Raw genomic sequence first — 22,687 nt, forward strand, 5'->3', positions numbered from 1 at the left:
TGTCTCTTCATATAATCCCAGGCAGACCCGATGATGTTGAGATTCGGGTTTTGTGGGGGCCAAACCATCACTTCCAGGACTTGTTCTTCCTTATGCTGATGATAGTTCTTAAATACATTAGCTGTATGTTTGAGGTCGTTGTTCTGCTGCATAATACATATTAGGCCAAACACCCACCTTCCTGATGGTATGGGATGATGGATAAAGTGGTTCTAAAGGCTCAAGGTTTTCTACCTTCAGGAATTTTATGCATGAAGGTAAAAAAAAAAAAAAAAAACCTCTGTGCAGCAGTCCCCTCAGCCCCCTCTAATACTTACATGAGCCCCAGCTCAATCCAGCACAAGAGCAGCGGTTCTCTGTGACTCTCCCTGCTCATTGACTGAGACAGCAGTGGGACCATTGGCTCCTGCTGCTGTTGATCACAGCCAGTGAGCCAATAAGGAGAGAGAGGGGACGGGGCTGAGCTGCGGCTCTGTGTGTGAACGAACACACAGAGCCATGGATTGGGAACAAGCCTGCTTTGGTGCCCCCACTGCAAGCTGCTTGGGAGGGGCCAAGAGCACCAGCAAGAGACACAAGAAGAGGGGGATAGGGACAGCTCTGTGCAAAACCACTGCACAGAGCAGGTGAATAGGACCTATTTGTTTTTTTTTATTGTTTTTTTTTTAAGAAAGCCTTTAATATGACTATAAAAGTATCTGCCTGTATTTCTAAGCACTATGACACCATTGATTGGGCAATGTTGATGACTGTAATTGGTCTGTATTTATGATAGTTGTGTACTAAGACCATGTTTTCTAGGTCCTAAATGACATTAATTTATGTCACAGAATTTTAGAAATCTTGGGACATCATTAGGTCTTTCTCAAATTTCCTGTCATTTGATCTCCTTTAGTTGTAACGTCTTTAACATGCTAAAGGACCCTTCATCTTAGTTGTTGAATGGGCTTATCATAAAAGCAACTAGCTACATCTATGACACCCACTGACCTACAGTTAATAAAATATTGCCATATCTTCCTTGAAATTGTGATGAATAATAAACAATTTTGTTGTTTGCTTGACATGCTTTATCACGCCTGTAAGGGAGTAATCTTTTTCCGGTGGGTGGTAATAACATCTGAGCAAGTCCTCTGAGAACAGATTACCAAGGAGGCCTCTACCATCCTTTGTATCCTGCTTGTTGTTATTTCTTATGCATGTATCTTCACGGTATATCCCATTATACAGTTTTATGAAATAATATGAAACTGATCTGATCGACAAGTAATAGCGCATGCTACGAGATTAACGTAATCTTTTAAAAAAAAAAAGCCTGTAAACACCAAAACAAAAATGATAATGTATTTATTACAGCTTACCCCTCCTTAGATTGGGTGGCTGCATTAGTTCTTTTTTTCCGTGTTTTTTTCACCTGGTTATCTTAGGAACACCCTGTTGTAGGGTGGCTATAATCAATCACTTCACTATATCTATGTACAGAGCCAAAGTTATCACCCCAGGCAGGAAGCCCATGTGAGAACCATTGGGTGGTACAAAAAAAGAATGAAATTGCTTAAAAAAAAGCAGTAGCTAAGAGGTAGTCTCTTGGTGCACATACTATATCAAAACAGTGGTGAAAAAGTTTCCCAAGAAGCAGGGCATAAGAGAGAAAGAACAGGATTCTCTTGGAAGGAAAAGACCACCTTAGGAATAAAGAAGGCTTTGGGCTGCAAGACAACCTTGAAAGGTTGAGGAAGGGCTCCTAACAGGATAAGGCTGCTTACTCACAGACGCCAGAGGCGATAGCAACAAAAAAGTCCACCTTGCGAGTGAGGTCAGGCAAAAGAATATTCCGAATAGGTTAACAAAATCAGCTACTGAAGAGTTGAAAAAGCGAGATTAAGGTTCCAAGGAGACAATGGGGAACGTACACAGGGATAAATGTGAGAGAACCCCAGAACAAAGGTCTCAACCAGGTAGTGAGAGACCAAGGGTCTCTGAAACAGAACAGCAAAGCCTGATTTGTTTCAAAACCAGATGCTATTCTAGGGCAGACTGGAAGGACATAATACGTCCCACGGGATAGGGCACTGACCCTTGAGACGGAAGATACAGATGATCTGGAGGTGCCCACAGAAAGTCTGTTAGGAGTCTGAATGTGTCTGGATACCATGTCCTCCTAGACTAATTCAGTGCAAAAAGAATCACCAGAATGTCCTCTGTCTTGATCTGCAAAACAGACAAGGAAAATGTAGGTGAATGGAAAAGTGTAGATCAGTCTTATCTAAATCCCACTGGGGTCACAAGAATGTTCATTGGGAAGGACAGATGCATAGAGCAGTCCAAGAACCAAGGCTATTTGTTCCACGATGCCAGAATGTTGAGTTGCAATTGTCTGGAATGAAACTGAGTGTATGGCACAGACTCGAGGGAGACAAACATGAGACCCAAGACCCCAAAGCAGGCACAAAGTGAGGTATTAGAACAATTGGACAGAAACTTTTTTCTGAGGTAGGAATATCCTGGCCAGGGCAGTATCTAATGTCAGGCTCAGGTACGCCAATCTGAGATGGGTCCAGCAATGACTTCCCCATATTGTGGATTCTGGATTTTAGGGATATAAAGAAATGCTTCTTGAGCAGGAGGTTGTCCTGGTAACTCACAACATAAATCCGCTGACGATGGAGCAGAGCAAGTACTTTGGTGAAAACCTGGGGGACGTAAAAAGAAGGTCGGGGGGGGGGGGGGGGCAACAAATTGGTAATGCTGTTCTATCATTGCTAACACACACAGTGCTGATGGGCTAGAAAGATGGGAATGTAAAAGTAAACATTGTGGTTGTCTTTTATGGACAGAAAATCGCCTGGAAGGATGGAGGCAATGACTGAACTGGCAGTCTCCATTCTGAACTTTTAGCACCCGTAGTGAGAAGTTTAGAGTTTTCCTTGGGCTGCACTGCTTTATTTGTTTTGGGGACTTAAAAGGTTTGATTAGAAGCCTTGCAAACATTGCTAAATGGTTAATGACCCTGTAATGTGGATGTGGATGACCTTGGAAGAAGCCTTGGAACCAGCCTTGACTGGTTCAGTGGGTCATGTCTATCTACAAAAGTATGTTGCTGCATTAGATTTGGAACTGGAAGAGGGGTAAAAGGAAACTTTCTTAGCTTCAGGAGTAGAAGAATTACTGGTAGAGGCATAAGCCTTCCCTTCCTAGTGGAGAAGGGTACTATTATCTCCTGTACAAGAAAGTACCTATCAGGAGTTCACCTTCAAGGGCTAACTGCTTAAGGAGTTTCTTGCATGACAGCTTAGCTAAATGGCATCTAAGCCAAAGAATCCTGACCATTGGTTGGAGAGAAGACTAATCTTAGAGATCTGAAGAAGTGTGCCTGCTAATCCATTAATTCAGTAATGTAAAGTCATGGGTAAAATGTTTGACTGTGGACCGAGGCATCCATTAGTATGGAACTAGGATCTCAAGCCATGAATTTATTTCAGATAGTAATGGGCTGCCAACTGTCAGAGAAGCAACTGCAGTTTGCGTGGTGGGGTCCACTAAAGAAAAGAGAGCATCTAACTTCTTGTCCTGGTCCTTGAACATAGGATTATCTTCCAGGGGGGTCTTGAAGAAAGGAAATATCAGTATCGACCACAGGAAATGCCCACCACAGAATAGCCAAAGAATCTTAGGAGTAGGATTTTTGGGTAACCATCAGAATAAAGGATACTAGGGCCCTAAGTGGATAAACGACCACCACCACAATTGGAGCTAATTACTGTGCCTGAGCTAGTGAATCCATCTGACCCTTTTCCGTTGCTTTTGTGATTGCCATGCCTTGTGAAATTTAGTGAAATGTTGTCTTCAGAGGGAGAGAGAACTCATAACCTCCACTGCTGTGTAGAGGGAGGGGAAAGCCTTGGTACCAAGCACTGTGAGTTGATTTAAACCAAAATAGTGGGGTGAGAGAGATGTGCTTTGCTAATAGAGGAGAAGCACCCAGAAAGAGGCAGGGCACGCAGCCATAGTAACCAATTTCAGAATGAGGTGGCGCAGTGAGTTCAAGGTCACACTTTTAGGGGGAGGGTCACAGACACACAGTAGCACCAATAGCATGTGAATCAATGCATGGAATTTAATCCAATAAACCATGCTGCGAGCCACCGGAGGGGCGGTCACGGGCTCTCACACACCTAAAGAGGTTTAGAAATTTCAATGGCACCCTGGTCATGAACGTTTAATTGCCTTCCACCCAGTATTCAAACCTCACCATGGCTTTGCCCTCCACACTGGACATACACCCTCATAGGTTTTCAAGGACAGGGCTCTGTTGTTGGCAGACCACAGCCCTGGAACTGTAAAGCACCCTGTGGCTCACTCCACAAGTATGAAGCTTCAACAGGATACAATGCATTCCAGCAACATTACAGCCTTGCTTCTTCCAAGGCTCAGCTGAGGAGTCAGGAAGCTGCAGAGGAAGTCACAGTGGCTATAGTACAGACAGAAGGTTTGATAAAAAAAAGGATCATAAGAAAGGAAAAATTCCATGTGAAAGAGTAAAACTTCTCTTAGTGGAGAGAAGTGGTCCATCATCTTTCCCATTAGTAAAAAATGGGGCTACCTGGGAGTGGGAGGGATTGTATAGAGGAATGTCCTTGTAGATTTAGATTTTTTTTTTGCCAGTGTATAATCATTGGAAGGGAATCTCATAGAACCCATGGTAAAGTTCCTGTGCCCCTTACAAAAGGGCTAAGATGTTACAATTTTGTTCTGGTGTTTAGATATCTTTTAACATAATATTGACCATCATGCTCATAGAATAACATTACTGGACACAGCAGCAGCCAGATTAAAATTACACTATTTATTTGAAGATAAACTAAATTATATACACTTTGGAATGCATTGGAAATCAGCCAATTATAAAATAAATATGCAAAAAAATGGCTTAGAACAACATAAAATAAGTTATACATTGGATGTCTTACAGGCTATATGCAATAAGTTAATAAAGAGTCAGTCTAATACTGCTACAATCCATGCTTTCCTTCATTCTGTAGTATGCTTTGTGAAGGTTACATTATCCATTCACATATGCTGTGTTACATTTGATTTGTACAGTGCCTTCATGAGCATGCATTATGTTAACACAAATCAGGATCCGATAATCCTTCAAACTGTATTATGGTAATGCTTGCAACTCTAGGCAGAAAAACTGGTCTATATGAAAACCCTGAGGAATGTGTATTTGTGTACATCATGATTCTGGTTAAGTGCAATTCAGTATATGCAGAGCTTAAATACACTTAAGGTCATTCTTGGTAACACTTAAAAATTTAAATACAAAATGCTAACATTCCTGTATGGAAATTCTTGCTACAAAATTTATATATATAATTGCTATATATATATATGTATATATTTAAATATTTGCTAGTTTTGAATACGAGAGAATTCAATTCTGTTCGCTGGCTTGCCTGCTTGTTCCAATTGGTTGTTAACCCTTGTACTTCTTTAGAGGTATAGTTTCATAAGTCATTAGCATCTAGAGGGTTAACTTGTGCATAAGCTGTAATGACTTTTTTTTTCAGAGTCTGACTTTGTATAACAACAAATCGAAGACAACAAAAACAGCATAATCTCAAGAAGCTACATGCTTGAAATTTCATTGCCATGCTCAAAGATTGCTTGAACAAACTGCTTGAAAATACGATCCATGTAGGTTTGCTGTCTTGGCCAAATGCCTTCCAGGAATCCAATGTGGCCTCCATAGGCGGTAAGCACCAGAGCAACGTTTGGATTTTGTTTGGCACATTCCACTGGTATTGCTAAAGTGAAGAAAAAATGGAAAACGTTATTACTAGATAAGTATTTAGTGTTATGTTCTGTTTCTTATGTGATAGTCAAACTAAATTTGGCCATATACACCTCGAACTACGTTTGGTTCCTGTTGAACGTGACCAAATTTGAGCTGTTGGTGGCTTTATAGAAATCACTGAGTTAGCCAAAACTCAGTTGAAAAATCAACTGAACCAGGTGGAACATTGTTGGCCAGTGGTGCTGAAACTGATTGAATACAATAGCTATTGGTACAGATTCCTCCATCCATGCTGTTTAGTCTGGTTGAAGGAATCTATTGATTTGGCAGTTGGCTGAACGAGAGAAATATAGCCATATATGGATAGCTTTACTTTTACTTACACTATGTTGGCGTAAATTGTGTGGTCAGAATGCCAGAAAATGTAGTTCTGATGAAAACATAACAAAAAAAACCAACATGGCTAATACAGTAAAAAAAAAAATATATGTTTCGGGGACACACAAGCCCCTTTCTCAAGGTGAGAGCCAGCTTGGCGTTTTTGTCCAAGCTACTGATGTTGGACAGAAAGACCTGACCAGCAATTGGCATTCCAATGTTCATCAAATGCACTTAGTAGGGTTTAGGTCAGGGCTCTGTGCAGGCCACTTCTTCATATAAAACGAAGTCTTTATGGAGTTGGCCTATGCATGGGACACAGTCATCCTGGAACAGAAAGAGTCCTTCCCCATATTGTTAACACAAGGTTGGAAGTGCAATTGTCTAAAATGCCTATGCTGTAGCATTAGCAGTACCCTTCACAGAAAACACCTAAACTCAGTAATATGAACAGGTGCCATATGCTTTTGGCTATTTATTGTATTATTGTTATTTATTGCACTTTTAATGAGAGAAATACAGGGGTCATCTTTCCTGGACTCTTAAGTCCTGTACACACATGCTTCAATAGAAACCGGCTGAAATTTGGCCTGTGTGTAGGGCATGACTAAAAAAATGTCTGGCAACCGGCTTCCATACAGCACTCTCAGCCAATGGCTGAGAGCATTGACCAGAGTGTTCTGGCAGGGGGGCTGTCCACCTGTCAGAACACAATACAACAGCAGGGGAGATTGCTGTACTAACATCGGACCTAAGTCAGTTGAACAAAACCCACTGGGTTGCACGAAAAAAATACTAGCAGAGTGTAGTAGGCTTCACAGAATGTCAGTGTCAGTAAGAAAGCAAACCAGTAAGTGAAAGTAAAGCCTTTTCAGCACATTTCACAGTTCTTAATTTAAAGAATCAGTATGACAGTCAGCCTTTTGGAGAAATACGTTAGCAAAGACAACCTCCATGTTTTGTTGTTTTCATGATAGATTTCACATGATTACTGCATGCCATTTCAGGTGTGCATGTTATATGCGTTTTTATGTTCTAGTATATAAACTGCATCTGTATCTTTGCTAGTAAATAAAATGCATTTTTGAGAGAAAACGTACTCTGGTATAGGTCCAGTTTTAAGCATATTAAAACGTGTTTTATGGGAATTTTTACTTTTCCTCAAAATGGAATTCCAGGAAAAAAACGGAAAATTCCTATCAAAATACTTACCGTAATTTTCCTTTCCTGATGGACTCCATGGCAGCAACGTGTGGGTTAAGTCCCGCCTCCACTACCCTATAGGACACTACTCCCATAAATCTTTGCTCCCTGCCCATGGCCGTGTTCGATAACTAGCCTACTCCAGCCATTTTGGGAGGGAACTCCTGCTGCCATGGAGTCCATCAGGAAAGGAAAATTACGGTAAGTATTTTGATAGGAATTTTCCGTTTTCCTGACAGACTCCATGGCAGCAACGTGTGGGAAATAACTCGCCAAACACACTCGGGTGGGCAAAAATGCTGAACCAAGATTTATTTAACACTGTCCACTGACAGCACCTTTAAACCAAAATCAACAGAAGATAAACTGGCAGGTTCGACACAATAGTGAGCCATAAATGTATGAATGGACGACCAAGAGGCAGCCTTGCAGATAACCTCAGGAGCCACATGACGTGAAGCTGCCCAAGAAGTAGAGAGACTTCTCGTGGAATGTGCCGTAACCGCCTCAGGAGGAGCCAAGCCCTTCTCTTTATAAGCCCACTGGATCGCCTGAACCACCCACGTGGAGATGGATCTGACCGAAGCCCTAAGGCCTTTGTTTTTGCCATGAAAAAGAACAAAAAGGTAATCCGATTGCCGGAAAGAAGCTGTCGCCTCCAGGTACCGTTTCAGAATAATTCCCATGTCGAGAGGATGAAGATCCTGACTCCCAGCAGAATTAAAGGTAGGAAGAGTAATGTCCTGATTTTCGTGGAAGACCGAGGTAACCTTTGGGTTTGAACCCAGCATTGGCACTAGGACCACTCTGTCAGGGAAGAATGTGAGGAAAGGTTCCTTTGATCCTAAAGACTGAATCTCAGAGACTCTCTTCGCTGAGGATATGGCTACCAAAAAAGATGTCATTAGGGACAATTCTTTGACTGAAAGTGATCTGTCCAGTTGAGAGAAGAAGTCGAGAACTAAGGGTAAATCCCACTTGGGGAATCTGGGTTTCCTCTGTGGTCTAAGTCTAATTGCTCCTTTAAAAAATTGCTGAACCAAAGGATGTTTAGCCCAAGATATTCCAGAAAAGGCTGAAATTGCCGAGACTTGCACACGAAGAGCGCTGACAGATAGGGGAATGTCTAGTCCGGACTGTAAGAAACTCAGAACATCCTGAACCGTCAAATTACCATCGGAGCAAGACCTGGAAGATAAGTGATTTGTGAATCTAGACCAAATCCTCTCATACACCTGGTTGGTACTTTTCCTTCTAGCACTCATGAGAGTAGGGATGGCCTCCTTTGGACAACCCAGAGCCTCTAACCTTCCCCTCTCAAAAACCAGACCCTCAGACATAGATGGGCCGGGCAGGGATGGAGCTTCGAGCCCTGGGACAGAAGATCGGATCTGAGAGGTAAGGGAATCGGATCCCTGACACTGAGGAGCATTAGAAGCGGAAACCATGGCCTGTTGGGCCAATAAGGTATTACAGCTATCACCTCTACTGCTTCTGATTTGAGTCTCCGCAGGAACTGTAGAATAATAGGAGTTGGAGGAAAGGCGTAGGCTTTGTTGAAACACCATCGATCCGTCAGAGCATCCACTCCGTAGGCCTGAGGATCCCGAAACCTGGAATAGTATCTTGCCAGTTTCTTGTTGCAAGGGGAGGCAAATAGGTCGACCTCTGGGACGAACCACAATGTTAGAATCCACCTGAAAACTTCTACGTGAAGGGACCATTCGTTGTTGTCCAGACTGACTCGAGACAGAAAGTCCGCCTGGACATTCTGTGTTCCTGGAACATAAGTTGCTGTAATGTTGACCAGGTTCTTCTGAGCCCAAGACATGATTGGCTCTACCTCCTGAAGAAGGGAGAGACTCCGAGTACCTCCTTGTCTCCTTATATATGCCACTGCTGTTGTGTTGTCTAGTCTGAGTAGGACCGAGGTTCCTGAGACCAGATGACGAAAGGCCAGGAGTGCCTGAAAGGCTGCCCTCAATTCTAGAATATTCGACACCGTCCCCCTGGAAGGGAAGTCCCAGGTGCCTTGTGCTACTTCCGACAAACAGTGGGCGCCCCAGCCCCTGTTGCTGGCATCCGAAGTTATTGTTATCCACGAGATGGGGAGAATGGAATGACAATTGAATAGGTTCACCTTCTGAAGCCACCAGGGCAGAGAGATTCTCATTGAAGATGTGATCCGGATAGGTTGAGTCTTGTCGCCTAGCCATTGGTGAAGAAAACCTTTTTGAAACGGTCTCATCTTCCATTGGGCCCACTTCACCATCGGAATCGTTGCCACCATGGTGCCAATAATTCTCAAGCACTGAAGAGCCGGAAGATGGGAGGCTGAGAGGGCCGGACGGATTCTGTCCCGAATTACCACTACTTTCTCCTCGGGTAATGAGATGGTACCCCTCACTGTGTTGAAGAGTGCGCCTAGGAATACCAGAGACTGGGAAGGAATTAACTGACTCTTTTCTAGATTCAGGATCCAACCGAATTCTTGAAGAGTGGAGATGACCTGCTCCTTGTGCACTAACAGACGGTCTCTGTCCTGGGCTAGCAGCAGAAGATCGTCTAAATAGTGGTGAAGACGAATTCCCTTGGTTCTCAATAGAGCCACTACGGCCAACAACACTTTTGAAAACACTCGGGGGGATGTTGAAAGTCCGAACGGGAGACAAACGAACTGGAGATGTAGTTTTCCTACTGAAAATCGCAGAAACTGCTGAAAATCTTCTGCCACAGGGACATGAAAGTACGCGTCCTTTAGATCTATTGAAATCATCCAGTCGCCTGACTGGACTGACTGTTGTATTGTCGACAAGGTTTCCATCTTGAACCTTTCCTTTCTGATAAAATGATTCAGATGTGTAAGGTCTATGACTGGTCTCCAAGAACCGTTTTTCTTTTGGACCATAAAAAGAGGAGAATAAATTCCTCTCCCTCGTTGATCGTCTGGCACGGGTACGGCAGCGCCTTGAGCCAATAAAGATTTCACGTAGGCCAACAAGATCTGCCTTTTTTCTTCTGAGGATGGAAGGGAGGTGGGAACAAACTTTAGTCTTGGGGACCTGCTGAAGGTCCAAGAATGGCCTGAAGAGACCGTTCTGACGGTCCAGAAGTCCTTGATTGAGGCCGCCCAGACATGCCGAAAATGTAGAAGACGAGCCCCCACCTGGCCTATCTGAGCGGGCCCAATCTCAAAAAGATTTGGTTGGTTCCCTCTCTCCTGTCGCACTGCTCTTGGCAGATTTCTTGAAGGATGACTGCCTTGATTTCCATGATCTAGAATATTCCCGACCCGGTCTATAGCTACGGGCCTCCCTGGCTTGCTCCTGATACTGTTTTTTAGGAAAAAATCTCTTCTGGCTTTTTAGACGTCTGTCCTGAGGAAGAAACCCCGATTTACCACCAGTGGCCCGGGATATGGCGCTATCCAATTTATTCCCAAAAAGGGAAGAACCTTCAAAAGGGATACGGCACCACACCTGTTTTGAAGCTGGATCAGCCAGCCAGGGACGGAGCCATAGGGCCCGCTTTGCGGTTACAGCCGAAAGCATAACCCGGGACACTAGGCGGATGATGTCAATCGAAGCCTCCCCCAGAAAAGCCGAAGCAAGCCGTAACTCCTGAATAGGAGAACTTTTAGCGACTTCCTCCGAAATGTTTCTGAGGGTATCATCCACACCGTCCGTCCAGACTTCCATGGCTTTGGACATTGCCGCTAAAGCCAATGCTGGCTTGCATGCCATACCGGCAGTGAGGTAGACTCTCTTTAAATCGGAATCAATCCGTCTATCTAAAGCATCCTTAAATGAAACTGTATCCTCCAAAGGAAGGGTCACGTGTTTTACTAGTCTCATCACCGCTGCATCCACAAGAGGAGCCGATTCCAGATGCTTGACCTCATCCTCCTTAAAGGGATATAACCTTAGGACTTTTGAGAGCATACTATTCTTTTTCTCCACTTTACTCCATTCATCCGTGATGACCTCACCAAGTTCAGACAGAAATGGAAAGTTAAGACGCTCCCTTTTAAGTTGCTTAAAATACTTCCTTTGCTTGGAAGGATTAGCCACCTCATCTTCCCAGTTCAAAGCCTCTCTGATGGCCTTCACCAAGGGGGAAAGTAAAGCAAAATCAAAACCCACACAGGGACTATCTTCCTCAGATTCACTGTCTGAAGCAGCAGCTGAATGATGGCTGGTTAAAGAGGATTCCCAGAGCTCTTGAGCATGCGACTCCCTGACTGGTGACTGAGGTGACTCTGATTGAGGCACAGGGGTCTGATTGGCCCTGATCCCCTTGAGGGACTCCTTCACCACTTTTTCCACAAGGGATCTTAGTTGCTGGTCCGTACCCCCTCTCTCACTAGAGGCTTTGGAAAAGCAGAGGTCACACAGGGATTTTCCAATGGGAACTTGTGATCTGCATCCCCAGCAAGAGTTGATAACTGAGTGGCTGGAATGAGCCCTGGAGGAGCGAGATCGATCCTCGCTACGGCGCCCAGATCTAGAGGGTGAGCCGTGATGCTTAGACTTGGAATATGAGTGCCGGTGGTAAGATTTAGAAGAATCGCTTCCTCTGTGCGTTGAGCTGCGTTGCTGTTCTGATCTAGATGGGCTAAGACAGAGATAGAAGAGACATACAGATAAGGAAAGATAACAGACTGACTAATACCGGACCCCTCCCCCCCCCCCTTACTTCCCCCCCAGACAGTACCTATTATGAGAGGGCTGGCCACATACAGGCGGAGGTGAATCCGTATCTCTAATGGTCTCCATAACTGCTGCAAAGACATATAAGTAAGGCTGAGGATGCTATAAACACACACACATGCCCACCCCCATCTTCCCAGAAGGCCACCTACCTCCACAGCAGAGAACCTGGACAAGGGGAAGTCACGAAATAACCTGCAAGCATTCCCAAGGCTTGCAGGCTATATCCCATGTTTAAATAAGGCGCCTTAATGACGTCATCACCGCGTCCCGTGCGCCGCTACCGCGCATGCGCGAATAGCGTCACTTTGCCGCTATCGCGCATGCGCGAACCAAGCCTCGATCCTGAGTCGTACTCGCGCATGCGCAGAACGAACGTATTAACGAAAACCAGGAAGTGAGCGACGGCTGGAACGCAGGCTAATCCGACCGCAATGTCTAAACCCATATACCTATACACAGGAAAAAATGAACAGAAAAGAAGGGAAGAAGGCAAAGAACAAACACAAACTGCTGCCATGAAAAAAGAGGAACAATCTTACCGCTCCCACACGAACGTCTCCAGGCCGAAGGTAAGCACAATACATACCGGACTTCTTAGGGCACAATAGGTCACCTGCTATTTAGCTGGGCTATCCGACCAAATGCGCAGCCTGCCTGCCAGTGGCTAGGCTCCTGGCTTTCCTCCAGCGCTTATATCCAACTGCCCACTCCATACCCCGCTAGTAGCTAGGGCTTAACGGAGATATGCGACAACTTCGTCCACAGTCGCTTTTCGGCCAAACCAACGACGGAACCGTGTGGGAGCAATCTTCAGGTAGAAAGACCATACGTCTGGTCCTACGGAGGAGGACAAAAAAAGAACACGGCCATGGGCAGGGAGCAAAGATTTATGGGAGTAGTGTCCTATAGGGTAGTGGAGGCGGGACTTAACCCACACGTTGCTGCCATGGAGTCTGTCAGGAAAACATTTTTTTCTTACTATAGGTCCATTTCTAAAAGACGTTTTTTTTCTTAGTATAGGTCCAGTTCTAAAAAACATTTTTTTTCTTAGTATAGGTCCAGTTCTAAAAAAAACATTTTTTTCTACTGTGTGCTGTGTACAAACAAGTTTCCTCTAATAATGTTTTTTTTTCGTTTCATAGATTTTTTAATTGAAATTTTAAACATAGTACAAACATGATACTTTTAAAGTGACAACATGAAAATAAAAAAAGGTAGGAAAAACCATAAAAGAGTCATACAACAGCACAAGTGGCCATTATGGCCCTGAATAACAGTAGAGGACTATCTCAGGAGAAAGGTCAACTACATTTCCACATAAAGAATTATTTTATTTTCATAATAGAATTATATGCAACCAACTATGGCATCCAGATATACAATCATCTCTAATGATGTTTATCCTAGATGTGGATTCCTGCTGTATAGGGTAAAAATCATAGTTTCATTCACGCTGAAAAGTACAAGCAGTGCCGTACTTCTGGCTCTGCAAAGATGGGGGTCACAAGAGATGCAGTTTTCATAAGGTAAGGGATGCCATTATTTACCCTCCCTTTGTTCTCCCCTTGTTTATTAACAAAACATCTTATATACTGTTCACAAAATACAAGACGTTCTGTGAATGGAGACATGGAGAGGAGGGTCAGGAAAACAGCAGTATCTCCCCTTGTCCATTCACAGAACTGTCTGCACTCAGTGATCAGAATACAAGGTGTTTTATGAATGGATACAAATCAAAATGTGAGACTGCGCTACAGTTAAAAAAATGACACGAAATAAACCATGTGCAAAAAGCAAACTTAATAAATAAAATACAAATTTGATGACACACAGAGACTGTAATTTCATATGTGCTGAAACTTTTCATATCAAACTATTCCTTCAATGTCCATAATTCATAAAGTGTCTAGTGCGATTTTGTGCAATGTATAATAGAAATAAAGTGCCAAAGTGCATCCAAATATAGTGACCACGTAAATGATCCTCCTTTGTGATCTTCACCATACCCGTTGCCCATCACCTGTCTCACAATTCGCACACTAGACAAACAGGCTTTCCTCTATACAAATCCTCCTTTCCAGAGACAGGCTTAATCTCATATAAAATGGTCTCCACCACAGTATATAGAAAGCATGTCTCAGAACATGTAGGGGAAAAATATGACAGAGTGTCTATATTAGGGCTTGTTCACGCTTGACTAAATTTCTAACGCTTAACAAATGCTCCTATGGCGTTTGTATGGGCATCAATGAGCTTTAGTGTGGGCATTAGTCAAGCGTTTTACAAGCATTAATGAGGAGTTAAAAATGCTCCCCAAACGCCCTGTTGGCAGATTTGAAGAATTTTACGAGTGTTAAAACTGCTCCACAAACAAGTATTCCATTACAGTATATTAACTAAGCTTAACGCTCCGCAACCGCCCCACAACTGTCTATTAGAGCACTTGTGAGGCATTACCATAGACTTGAATGGGAGGCATTGAAAGGCTTCAAACGCCTCCTGACTCGACATGGGGCTTCAATTTTGAAGCAACGCAACACGTATGCCCCGTACACACGGTCGGATTTTCTGATGGAAAATGTTCGATGGGAGCTTTTTGACGGAAATTCTGACCGTGTGTAGGCTCCATCGGACATTTTCCATCGGAATTTCCGTCACACAAAATTTGAGATCTGGATCTCAAATTTTCCAACAAAAAAAAAATCAGCTGTCGGAAATTCCGATCGTGTGTACACAATTCCGATGCACAAAGTTCCACGCATGCTCAGAATCAAGCAGAAGAGCCGCACTGGCTATTAAACTTCATTCTTCTTGGCTCGTCGTACATGTTATACATCACCGTGTTCTTGACGTTCGCAATTTCCGACCTACTTTGTGTGACCGTGTGTATGCAAGACAAGTTTAAGCCAAAATCTGTTGGAAAAAATCCATGGATTTTGTTGTCGGAATGTCCGATCGTGTGTACGGGGCATAAGTGTGAACAGCACTATGGGCTGTCTATTATATCTTGTGCATAGGCTTTTGAGGGGCCTTTTTAACGCCTCTCAAACGCCTGCTCATAGCCCCTGTACACACGGTCGGAGATTTCGACAACCAAATCCGTCGGATCTTGTCCGAAACTGTTGCATACACACGGTCGGACTAAGTTGTCGAAAAATCAAATCTTTCAGAACGTGATGACGTAATTTCGCTACGATGGGACTACATTCAGGCTAGTAGCCAATAGCTTTGATGTAGGAATTTGATCTGAGCATGCGTGGCACTTGGTCCGATCAAAATTCGCTACACATGATGGGAGTATGTTCGATCGAACCAGTTGGTCGGGAAATATTTCCAGCAAGTTGGAAAATTGGGTCCGACGGATATTCCGACGGAATCAGTCCGATGCATACCACACACAGTCGGATTATCCGACAACACGGTCCGATAGGACACATTCCAACGGATTCTCCGACCGTGTGTACAAGGCTTTAGACTGGATTCACACCTATGCAGTTTTAGTGCTTTTTGCATTTTGCAGATTTGCACTACAGAACGTGTTCCATAGGAAACCATGGTAAATGGACTGCAGTGCACATCTGAAAAATGCAAAAAGCACTAAAAATGCATAAGTGTGAATCCAGCCTCAATGCCAGTGTGAATTCAGCCTTAGCGGGATACGCTTAGATTATCAGTAGCGTAGTAGTATTTATTTTTAACTTGGTGCAGACTTTATCCTGTATTAGGCTGGATTCACACCTATGAAGTTTTAGTGCTTTTTGCATTTTGCAGATTTGCACTACAGTCAATTTAACATGGTTTCCTATGGAACACGTTTTGTAATGCAAATCTGCAAAATGCAAAAAACACTAAAACTGCATAGGTGTTAATCCAGCGTTACAGCATACCTCCCAACTTTTTGAAAGATGGAATGAGGGACACCTATTAGCAAAAGTATGTAGGCATAGGACACGCACCCTGCCACATCCCTTTAAGGAGAATTATACAAAAAATTATTAGTTAAAAGAGAAGTATGGGAATTTTTTTCCCCATAATCATCCTTACCTAGGTGGATGCAGCAACAGTCCGATGCTGCATCTGTCCCCGGCTGTCTCTACTCTGAGAACTGAGCCACTGAATACCACCGATGGCGTGGTTCTCTCACCTCCCCGAATGGAGAGCTGCTGCCTGTCAATCAGCAACTCTCCTGCTCTGCTCTTCCATGCTCACTGGAGCGCCGAGCTGTGGAGGGATAGGGAGAGCGGCCATCTCAGCCTTTCAGCGGTTCGCTGAGAGGCTGAGATCAGTCCAGGCACCTGGCAGATCCAGACTTCCAGAGCTAAGGTGACACGGTGCCTGGACTCATCTGTGTGACGTCAGCAGAGAGTGGACTTCAGACCGCTCTCTGCTGAAAACGGGTCACAGGAGTGCAAAGCGAATAGCACTCCTGTGGGCCAAATGAGCTCAGGCTGGACTTCTCCTTTAAACCCACCCGTACTTTTTTTTTTTACCACTACTATTCCTTTTATACTGGCTTTTGAAATTTACAAATGCAACAATTTAGAAATTGGATGAAAAGTTTAGCACTGGCAAACACTTTTTGAAAAATAGTGTGTTTTATATACATCTATATAGATCAGACCAAAATGAGGAGGAAAGAGGGACAGAGGGATTTTTTTCTATATCAGGGACAGTCCCTTGAAATCTGGGACAGTTGGGAGCTATGCTATAATTTTGCAAAGAAATAATGGGATAGGGAAAGGCGGATAAATGACAGGATCCCTTCTCTGTATAGGAGCCGCTGCTCTTATACTCACAACACCAAAGGTATAGCTCTGGATATACTTTCCAACGTGAATTAAACTAAGATTTTTACCCTACACAGCAAGTGTCAGGACCTATGAGAAGCATCTTTAGAAGTAATATGCTTGTACAGAGCACAAGTCAGAAAAATATATTTTCCTGAAGGCTGTTTTTTTAATACTAGCAATCACTGATCAGATTCTAGCAGAGGTGCTCCAGAGAGGATAAAGCATTGGGCTGGCTGATATAGACCATTCTTCCAGCCTATTTAGAGCAATCACTCATTTTTAGAGATATGCATTGTTATTCTGCTATCAATATACTATATATGCACATTTTACATATGTTTTGAACATATACTCACCATGACCAGGAGAAAAGACATCATCTACGGCATTCAGACACAATACTGGTATCTCAATTGATTTCACCCTGTGGCAAGGACTGGCATCCTTATAATAGTGATCATTTGTAGGGTAACCAAACATCACTGAGGTAAATCTTTTATCAAACTCTCTAATTGACTTAGCCTGCAAACAGAACATAAGGAAATAACGCATATGGCCAGCATTCTCAGTCATCACTGGATCTTCAAGATGATCACCAAAACTAATATGGGAAACAATGGTTACCTTGAAGTGGTTGTAAACCCTAGTCATGAAAGTTGAGCAAACCACATATATTTGCAGTGTTTACTTATCTCCAAAGCTCCAAGTGTCATTTCTCAGTGGTGCTTCTTTCCTCTGTTATCAGCATGAGTCACTTCTAAAAAGTTTCCCAACATACGAGATAAATTTGTGTCGGCAGGGAGAGCTCAGAACAGGGCTAGTCTATTCATAACACAGTTCTCCTGCTGTGTGGAGGGGGGATGATTTTGTTTCCAATCAGCTTTCACACACTAACTGTAGTCTCTCCACCCCCTCTTCTGTGCTCTTAACAGATGAATAAAGATATTTAACACAATCTGCACATTTGAAGGGGTGTAGGCAATAGAAGACTGCAGACACACAAGTAAAACCTATGTTGGAAGATTTGTTAAATCTCTGTGTTTAATCTGAGGCTATTCAATTCACTGGGTATATGTGAGGGTTTACAGCCACTTTAAGCATGTGATGCAAATACATTTATTTGAATAACTTCAGTTTTTGAGTCAAAGAAAAATTTTATTTTTCTAATTTTGGGTCCAATGGTGAAATATTAGAATTGCTCTCTGTGTCCCCTAGTGGGACGATTTATTTTCTCATTCTGGGCTGTTGTCATAGCTACAAAATAATGGATATCCACCATTTGACAGTTGTCTCCTGCATAGAAGGAGATGGCAAATTTGATGGGGATGCCTGTTGCAGGGACAGATAAAGACAGAAGGAGAGCAGCGCCATCTAAGTTCAGCATTATTCAGACATTTTATTCCATAAAAGACAATTGGTAACTCACAAGATGTATGAGATGTCAGCGCATATGGGATTAAAAATGTGGTTCATCCACTCGTGGGAAAGACGATCTTCTCACTGATGAAGACGCAGCTGATGGGTCCAGGGAGGCCGGTGGTTGCCAGCTCTTCAAGACACTCAGGACAACTCACAGACAGCGGTGTACGTCACTTCCAGTTGGAGAGAGAGCAGGGAGGAGCACGCGTTTGAAGCATGCATGCTCCTTTATCAGGCTATCCGAACGCGCGTTCCTCCCTACTCTCTCTCCAACCGGAAGTGACGTACACCGCTGTCTGTGAGCCGTCCTGAGTGTCTGGAAGCGCTGGCAACCACCGGTTACTGATAATTCAAGCTTCTATCATCATCCTAGCACAGCAGTTGGTGACATTTAATATTTAGATCTGTATTCAGAATACTGTAGTATTGTACTGGATTTGTGTACCGAAGTCTGAGCAGTTAAATTCTTTCTGATTAAGCTTCTATATGCTGAAGGATCAACTACACCTGCTACTTCATATACAGCATATGGATATTTTTTAAATATGTTTACTTTTATGCTGCCTAGTGAAGATTGGGATCTTATATATACAGTATCTCACAAAAGTGAGTACACCCCTCACATTTCTGTAAATATTTTATTCTCTTTATGTGACAACCCTGAAGAAATGATACTTTGCTACAATGAAAAGTAGTGAATGTACATCTTGTATAACAGTGTACATTTGCTGTCCGCTCAAAATAACTCAACACAAAGCCATTAATGTCTAAACCGCTGGCAACAAAAGTGAGTACACCCCTAAGTGAGTATGACTATGTCCAAATTGGGTCCAAAGTGTCAATATTTTGTGTGGCCACCATTATTTTCCAGCACTGCCTAAACCCTCTTGGGCATGGAGCTCACCAGAGCTTTACAGGTTGCCACTGTAGAACTCTTCCATTTCTCCATTACGACATCATGGAGCTGGTGGATGTTAGAGACCTTGCGCTCATCCACCTTCCGTTTGGGGATACCCCACAGATGCTCAATAGGGTTTAGGTCTGGAGATATGCTTGGCCAGCTGACCACCTTCACCCTCAGCTTCTTTAGCAAGGCAGTAGTCCTCTTGGAGGTGGGGTCATTTTGGAGGTTGTTATTAAGGAATACTGCCCTGCGGCCCAGTCTTAGAAGGGAGGGGATCATGCTCTGCTTCAGTATGTCACAGTACATGGTGGCATTCATGGTTCCCTCAATGAACTGTAGCTCCCCGATGCCAGCAGCACTCATGCAGCCCCAGACCATGACACTTCCACCACCATGCTTAACTGTAGGCAAGCCAAACTTGTCTTTGTACTTCTTACCTGGTTGCCGCCACACACGCTTGACACCATCTGAACCAAATAAGTTCATCTTGGCTTCATCAGACCACAGGACATGGTTCCAGTAATCCATATCTTTTGTCTTCAGCAAACTGTTTGTGGGCTTTCTTGTGCATCATATTTAGAAGATGGGATGACAGCTATCTATGCAGACCAATTTGATGCAGCGTGCGGCGTATGGTCTGAGCACTGACAGGCTGACCTCCTACCCCTTCAATCTCTGCAGCAATGCTGGCAGCACTTATACTTCTATTTCCCAAAGACAACCTCTGGATATGACGCTGAGCATGTGCACTCAACTTCTTTGGTCGACCATGGCGAGACCTGTTCTGAGTGAAACCTGTTCTGTTAAACCGCTGTATGGTCTTGGTCACCTAATTGCAGCTCAGTTTCAGGGTCTTGGCAATCTTCTTATAGCCTAGGCCATCTTTACATAGAGCAACAATTATTTTTTCAGATTCTCAGAGTTCTTTGCCATGAGGTGCCATGTTGCACTTTCATTGACCAGTATGAAAGCGTGAGAGCGATAACACCAAATTTAACACACCTGCTCCCTATTCACACCTCAGACCTTGTAACACTATTGAGTCACATGACACCGGTGAGGAAAAATGGCTAATTGGGCCCAATTTGGACATTTTCACTTAGGGGTGTACTCACTTTTGTTGCCAGTGGTTTAGACATTAATGGCTGTGTGTTGGGTTATTTTGAGGGGACAGCAAATTTACACTGTTATACAAGCTGTACACTCACTACTTTACATTGTAGCAAAGTGTCATTTCTTCAGTGTTGTCACATGAAAAGATATAATAAAATATTTACAAAAATGTGAGGTGTGTACTCACTTTTGTGAGATACTATATATTGTTGCTGTGGTATTAGGATACTAGACATGACCAGCAGTCTCATTGTAAAGAATTTAAATGACAGATACTTTAATATCAGTTGTTCTGCAGTATAGCACAGCACAGCATGCTGCAGAGAAAATTCTGTTAAAAAAATAAAATAAAAAAAGAAGAGTACAGTGAGAGGATTTGTTAGTAGTTTAGGTTCAGGTAAATATCTTCATGCTAAGTCAGCTATAATACAAAAATATATATTAATAATAAAAAATACAACTCTGCTTAGTCCACAGATTAAAAAGATTTACCTTCATAATATAATCAATGTCAAATTGCTTTTCCAGTACACGGCGATGCCTGCAATGCAAAACGCACATTTTTCATTGTATATCAGACACAGATTTACAAAAGGTACCCTGTACAGGTATGCCAGTGCAGAATCTCTAAGGCCCCTTTCACACTGAGGCGTTTTTCAGGCGCTACAGCGCTAAAAATAGTGCCTAAAAAACCAGCCTCTTTCACTCCAGTGTGAAAGCCAGAGGGCTTTCACACTGAAGCAGTGCGCTGGCAGGACGGTAAAAAAAAGTCCTGCTAGCCGCATCTTTGGAGCGGTGAAGGCGCGGTGTATTCACCGCTCCTAAACCGCTCCTACCCACTGAAAAAAAATGGGGCAGGGTGGCTATACCGCCGGCAAAGCCGCCGCGCTTTACTGCCGACACCCGCACCACCCCAGTGTGAAAGGGGCCTCACTGTCCCTGAATGCAGACAGTGTGTTTTCAGGGTCGGCATTTCTGCAGAGGTCTGGATGCACACAATAGGACTGTAGCTAATCTGTCAGTTTGCATGCAGCCATAGCAAAGAGTGTTGCTGCGTCCAGCGACCTCTGAATGCAGAAAGTTATCGGCCCCCAAGTGCTTGTGTGAATGTAGATTATTCATTATCAGCAGACACTCTTTATGGAATTTGATTGAATATTATGACTATAAATCAATACATAACCCAGGAATCTGCAAATAGAGGACCTCCAGCTGTTGCAAAACTACAAGTCCCATCATGCCTCTGCCTCTGGGTGTCATGCTTGTGGCTGTCAGAGTCTTGCTATGCCTCATGGGACTTATAGTTCTGCAACAGCTGAAGGTCTGCTAATTGCATATCCATCATAGCCCATCGAGTGAAGACACACACAGCACAGACATACTACAAAGGTACCACTGCTGTACAAGAGAAGCATCAAAAGTTTATTTGCTCTCAAGTTACTAAACTCTTCAGCTTTTTGGTTCTTTTGTTGTGCCATTTCTAGCAACCTACCCCCAACCCTTGAACATCATCTCTCTGCCACCATGGCAGCTCTGTTAACAATAGATCTCTAGTAATGTGAATCCTCTGGTAACATGCTCCCCTAATCTGGCAGCTTGGTGTCTGATAACATGGTCCTTTGGTAACAATGTCCCTGATAATATCATTTTCTGTAAGGTTAGCTCCTGCTAACTCCCTAAAGCGAAACTTCACTCTCCAAATCAACATTGACTAGTTTTAATCCTTATGCTGCTAGCATTCGTGAATATATAAGAAAGTTTTAACGTTTTTTATTTATTTTTTTACATTTCTTCAGTTACTTCCTGGTTTCTGGTCTAGGCAAATGATGTCATACATTCCAGAAGTCTTCAGGAGGAGAGGAGGGGTTTCTTAGCTAAGCACACCCTCCTGCATGCGTGCCTGAGGTAAAGGCAGATAGATTCCAGGTAGTAAACTCTACATGAACCATTTGCCCTCACTCAAGATGGCCACGGTTAAAAATGCTATTTGGTGTTTTCCATGGTGATTTTTCAGCAAAATAAAGCACGGATGGACAGATAAGTTTGCTTTAAATATTAAAAATGATTTAAATAGCAGTTTTGGTTTGAGGCGCTCAGATGCAGTGTCGTTCCGCTTTAAGCCCAAGAAGTCAGTGCCAATTCCCAGGGCGTTTTCTGTTTTGTATTCTGCGCTGGTTTACTTGTTAATACATTTCATACTCTAATATGCAGATTATTTGAGGCATGTTTTCCCAGTAGAGCTATAGCAAATAGGCTGTTCACCTTGACTGTGACTTGTCTGTAAGTGTGGTGAAAATCCACTTTGCAATGACAATCCAATCTAATGTGAGGAAAACGACAACAATTTGTCTCGGCATGATTGAATGAT

At 43.2% G+C, this 22,687-nt stretch overlaps 1 protein-coding gene across 2 annotated transcripts in view; it reads right to left on the minus strand.

The window, feature by feature from the left end:
* Positions 1–4,831: 4,831 nt before the first annotated feature.
* Positions 4,832–22,687, minus strand: part of ABHD3 (abhydrolase domain containing 3, phospholipase) — a 120,681-nt gene continuing 102,825 nt past the window's right edge. Inside the window, exons 7-10 of one of the 2 annotated variants that reach the window (XM_077492555.1) lie at positions 20,812–20,860; positions 17,240–17,405; positions 5,636–5,810; positions 4,832–5,247 (exon numbers count right to left, since the gene is read on the minus strand). In XM_077492555.1, coding sequence (XP_077348681.1) covers positions 5,127–5,247; positions 5,636–5,810; positions 17,240–17,405; positions 20,812–20,860 — 511 coding nt within the window. In that variant the 3' untranslated portion in view covers positions 4,832–5,126. Of the gene's footprint in view, positions 5,248–5,623; positions 5,811–17,239; positions 17,406–20,811; positions 20,861–22,687 lie in introns of those variants that run through there. The other variant, XM_077492554.1, reaches the window with a different exon arrangement.

The sequence above is a fragment of the Lithobates pipiens genome, unplaced genomic scaffold (assembly GCF_037356315.1).
Source record: "Lithobates pipiens isolate NorthernLeopardFrog02 unplaced genomic scaffold, aLitPip1_a1.2 Scaffold_19, whole genome shotgun sequence".
Classification (NCBI taxonomy): Eukaryota; Metazoa; Chordata; class Amphibia; order Anura; family Ranidae; genus Lithobates; species Lithobates pipiens.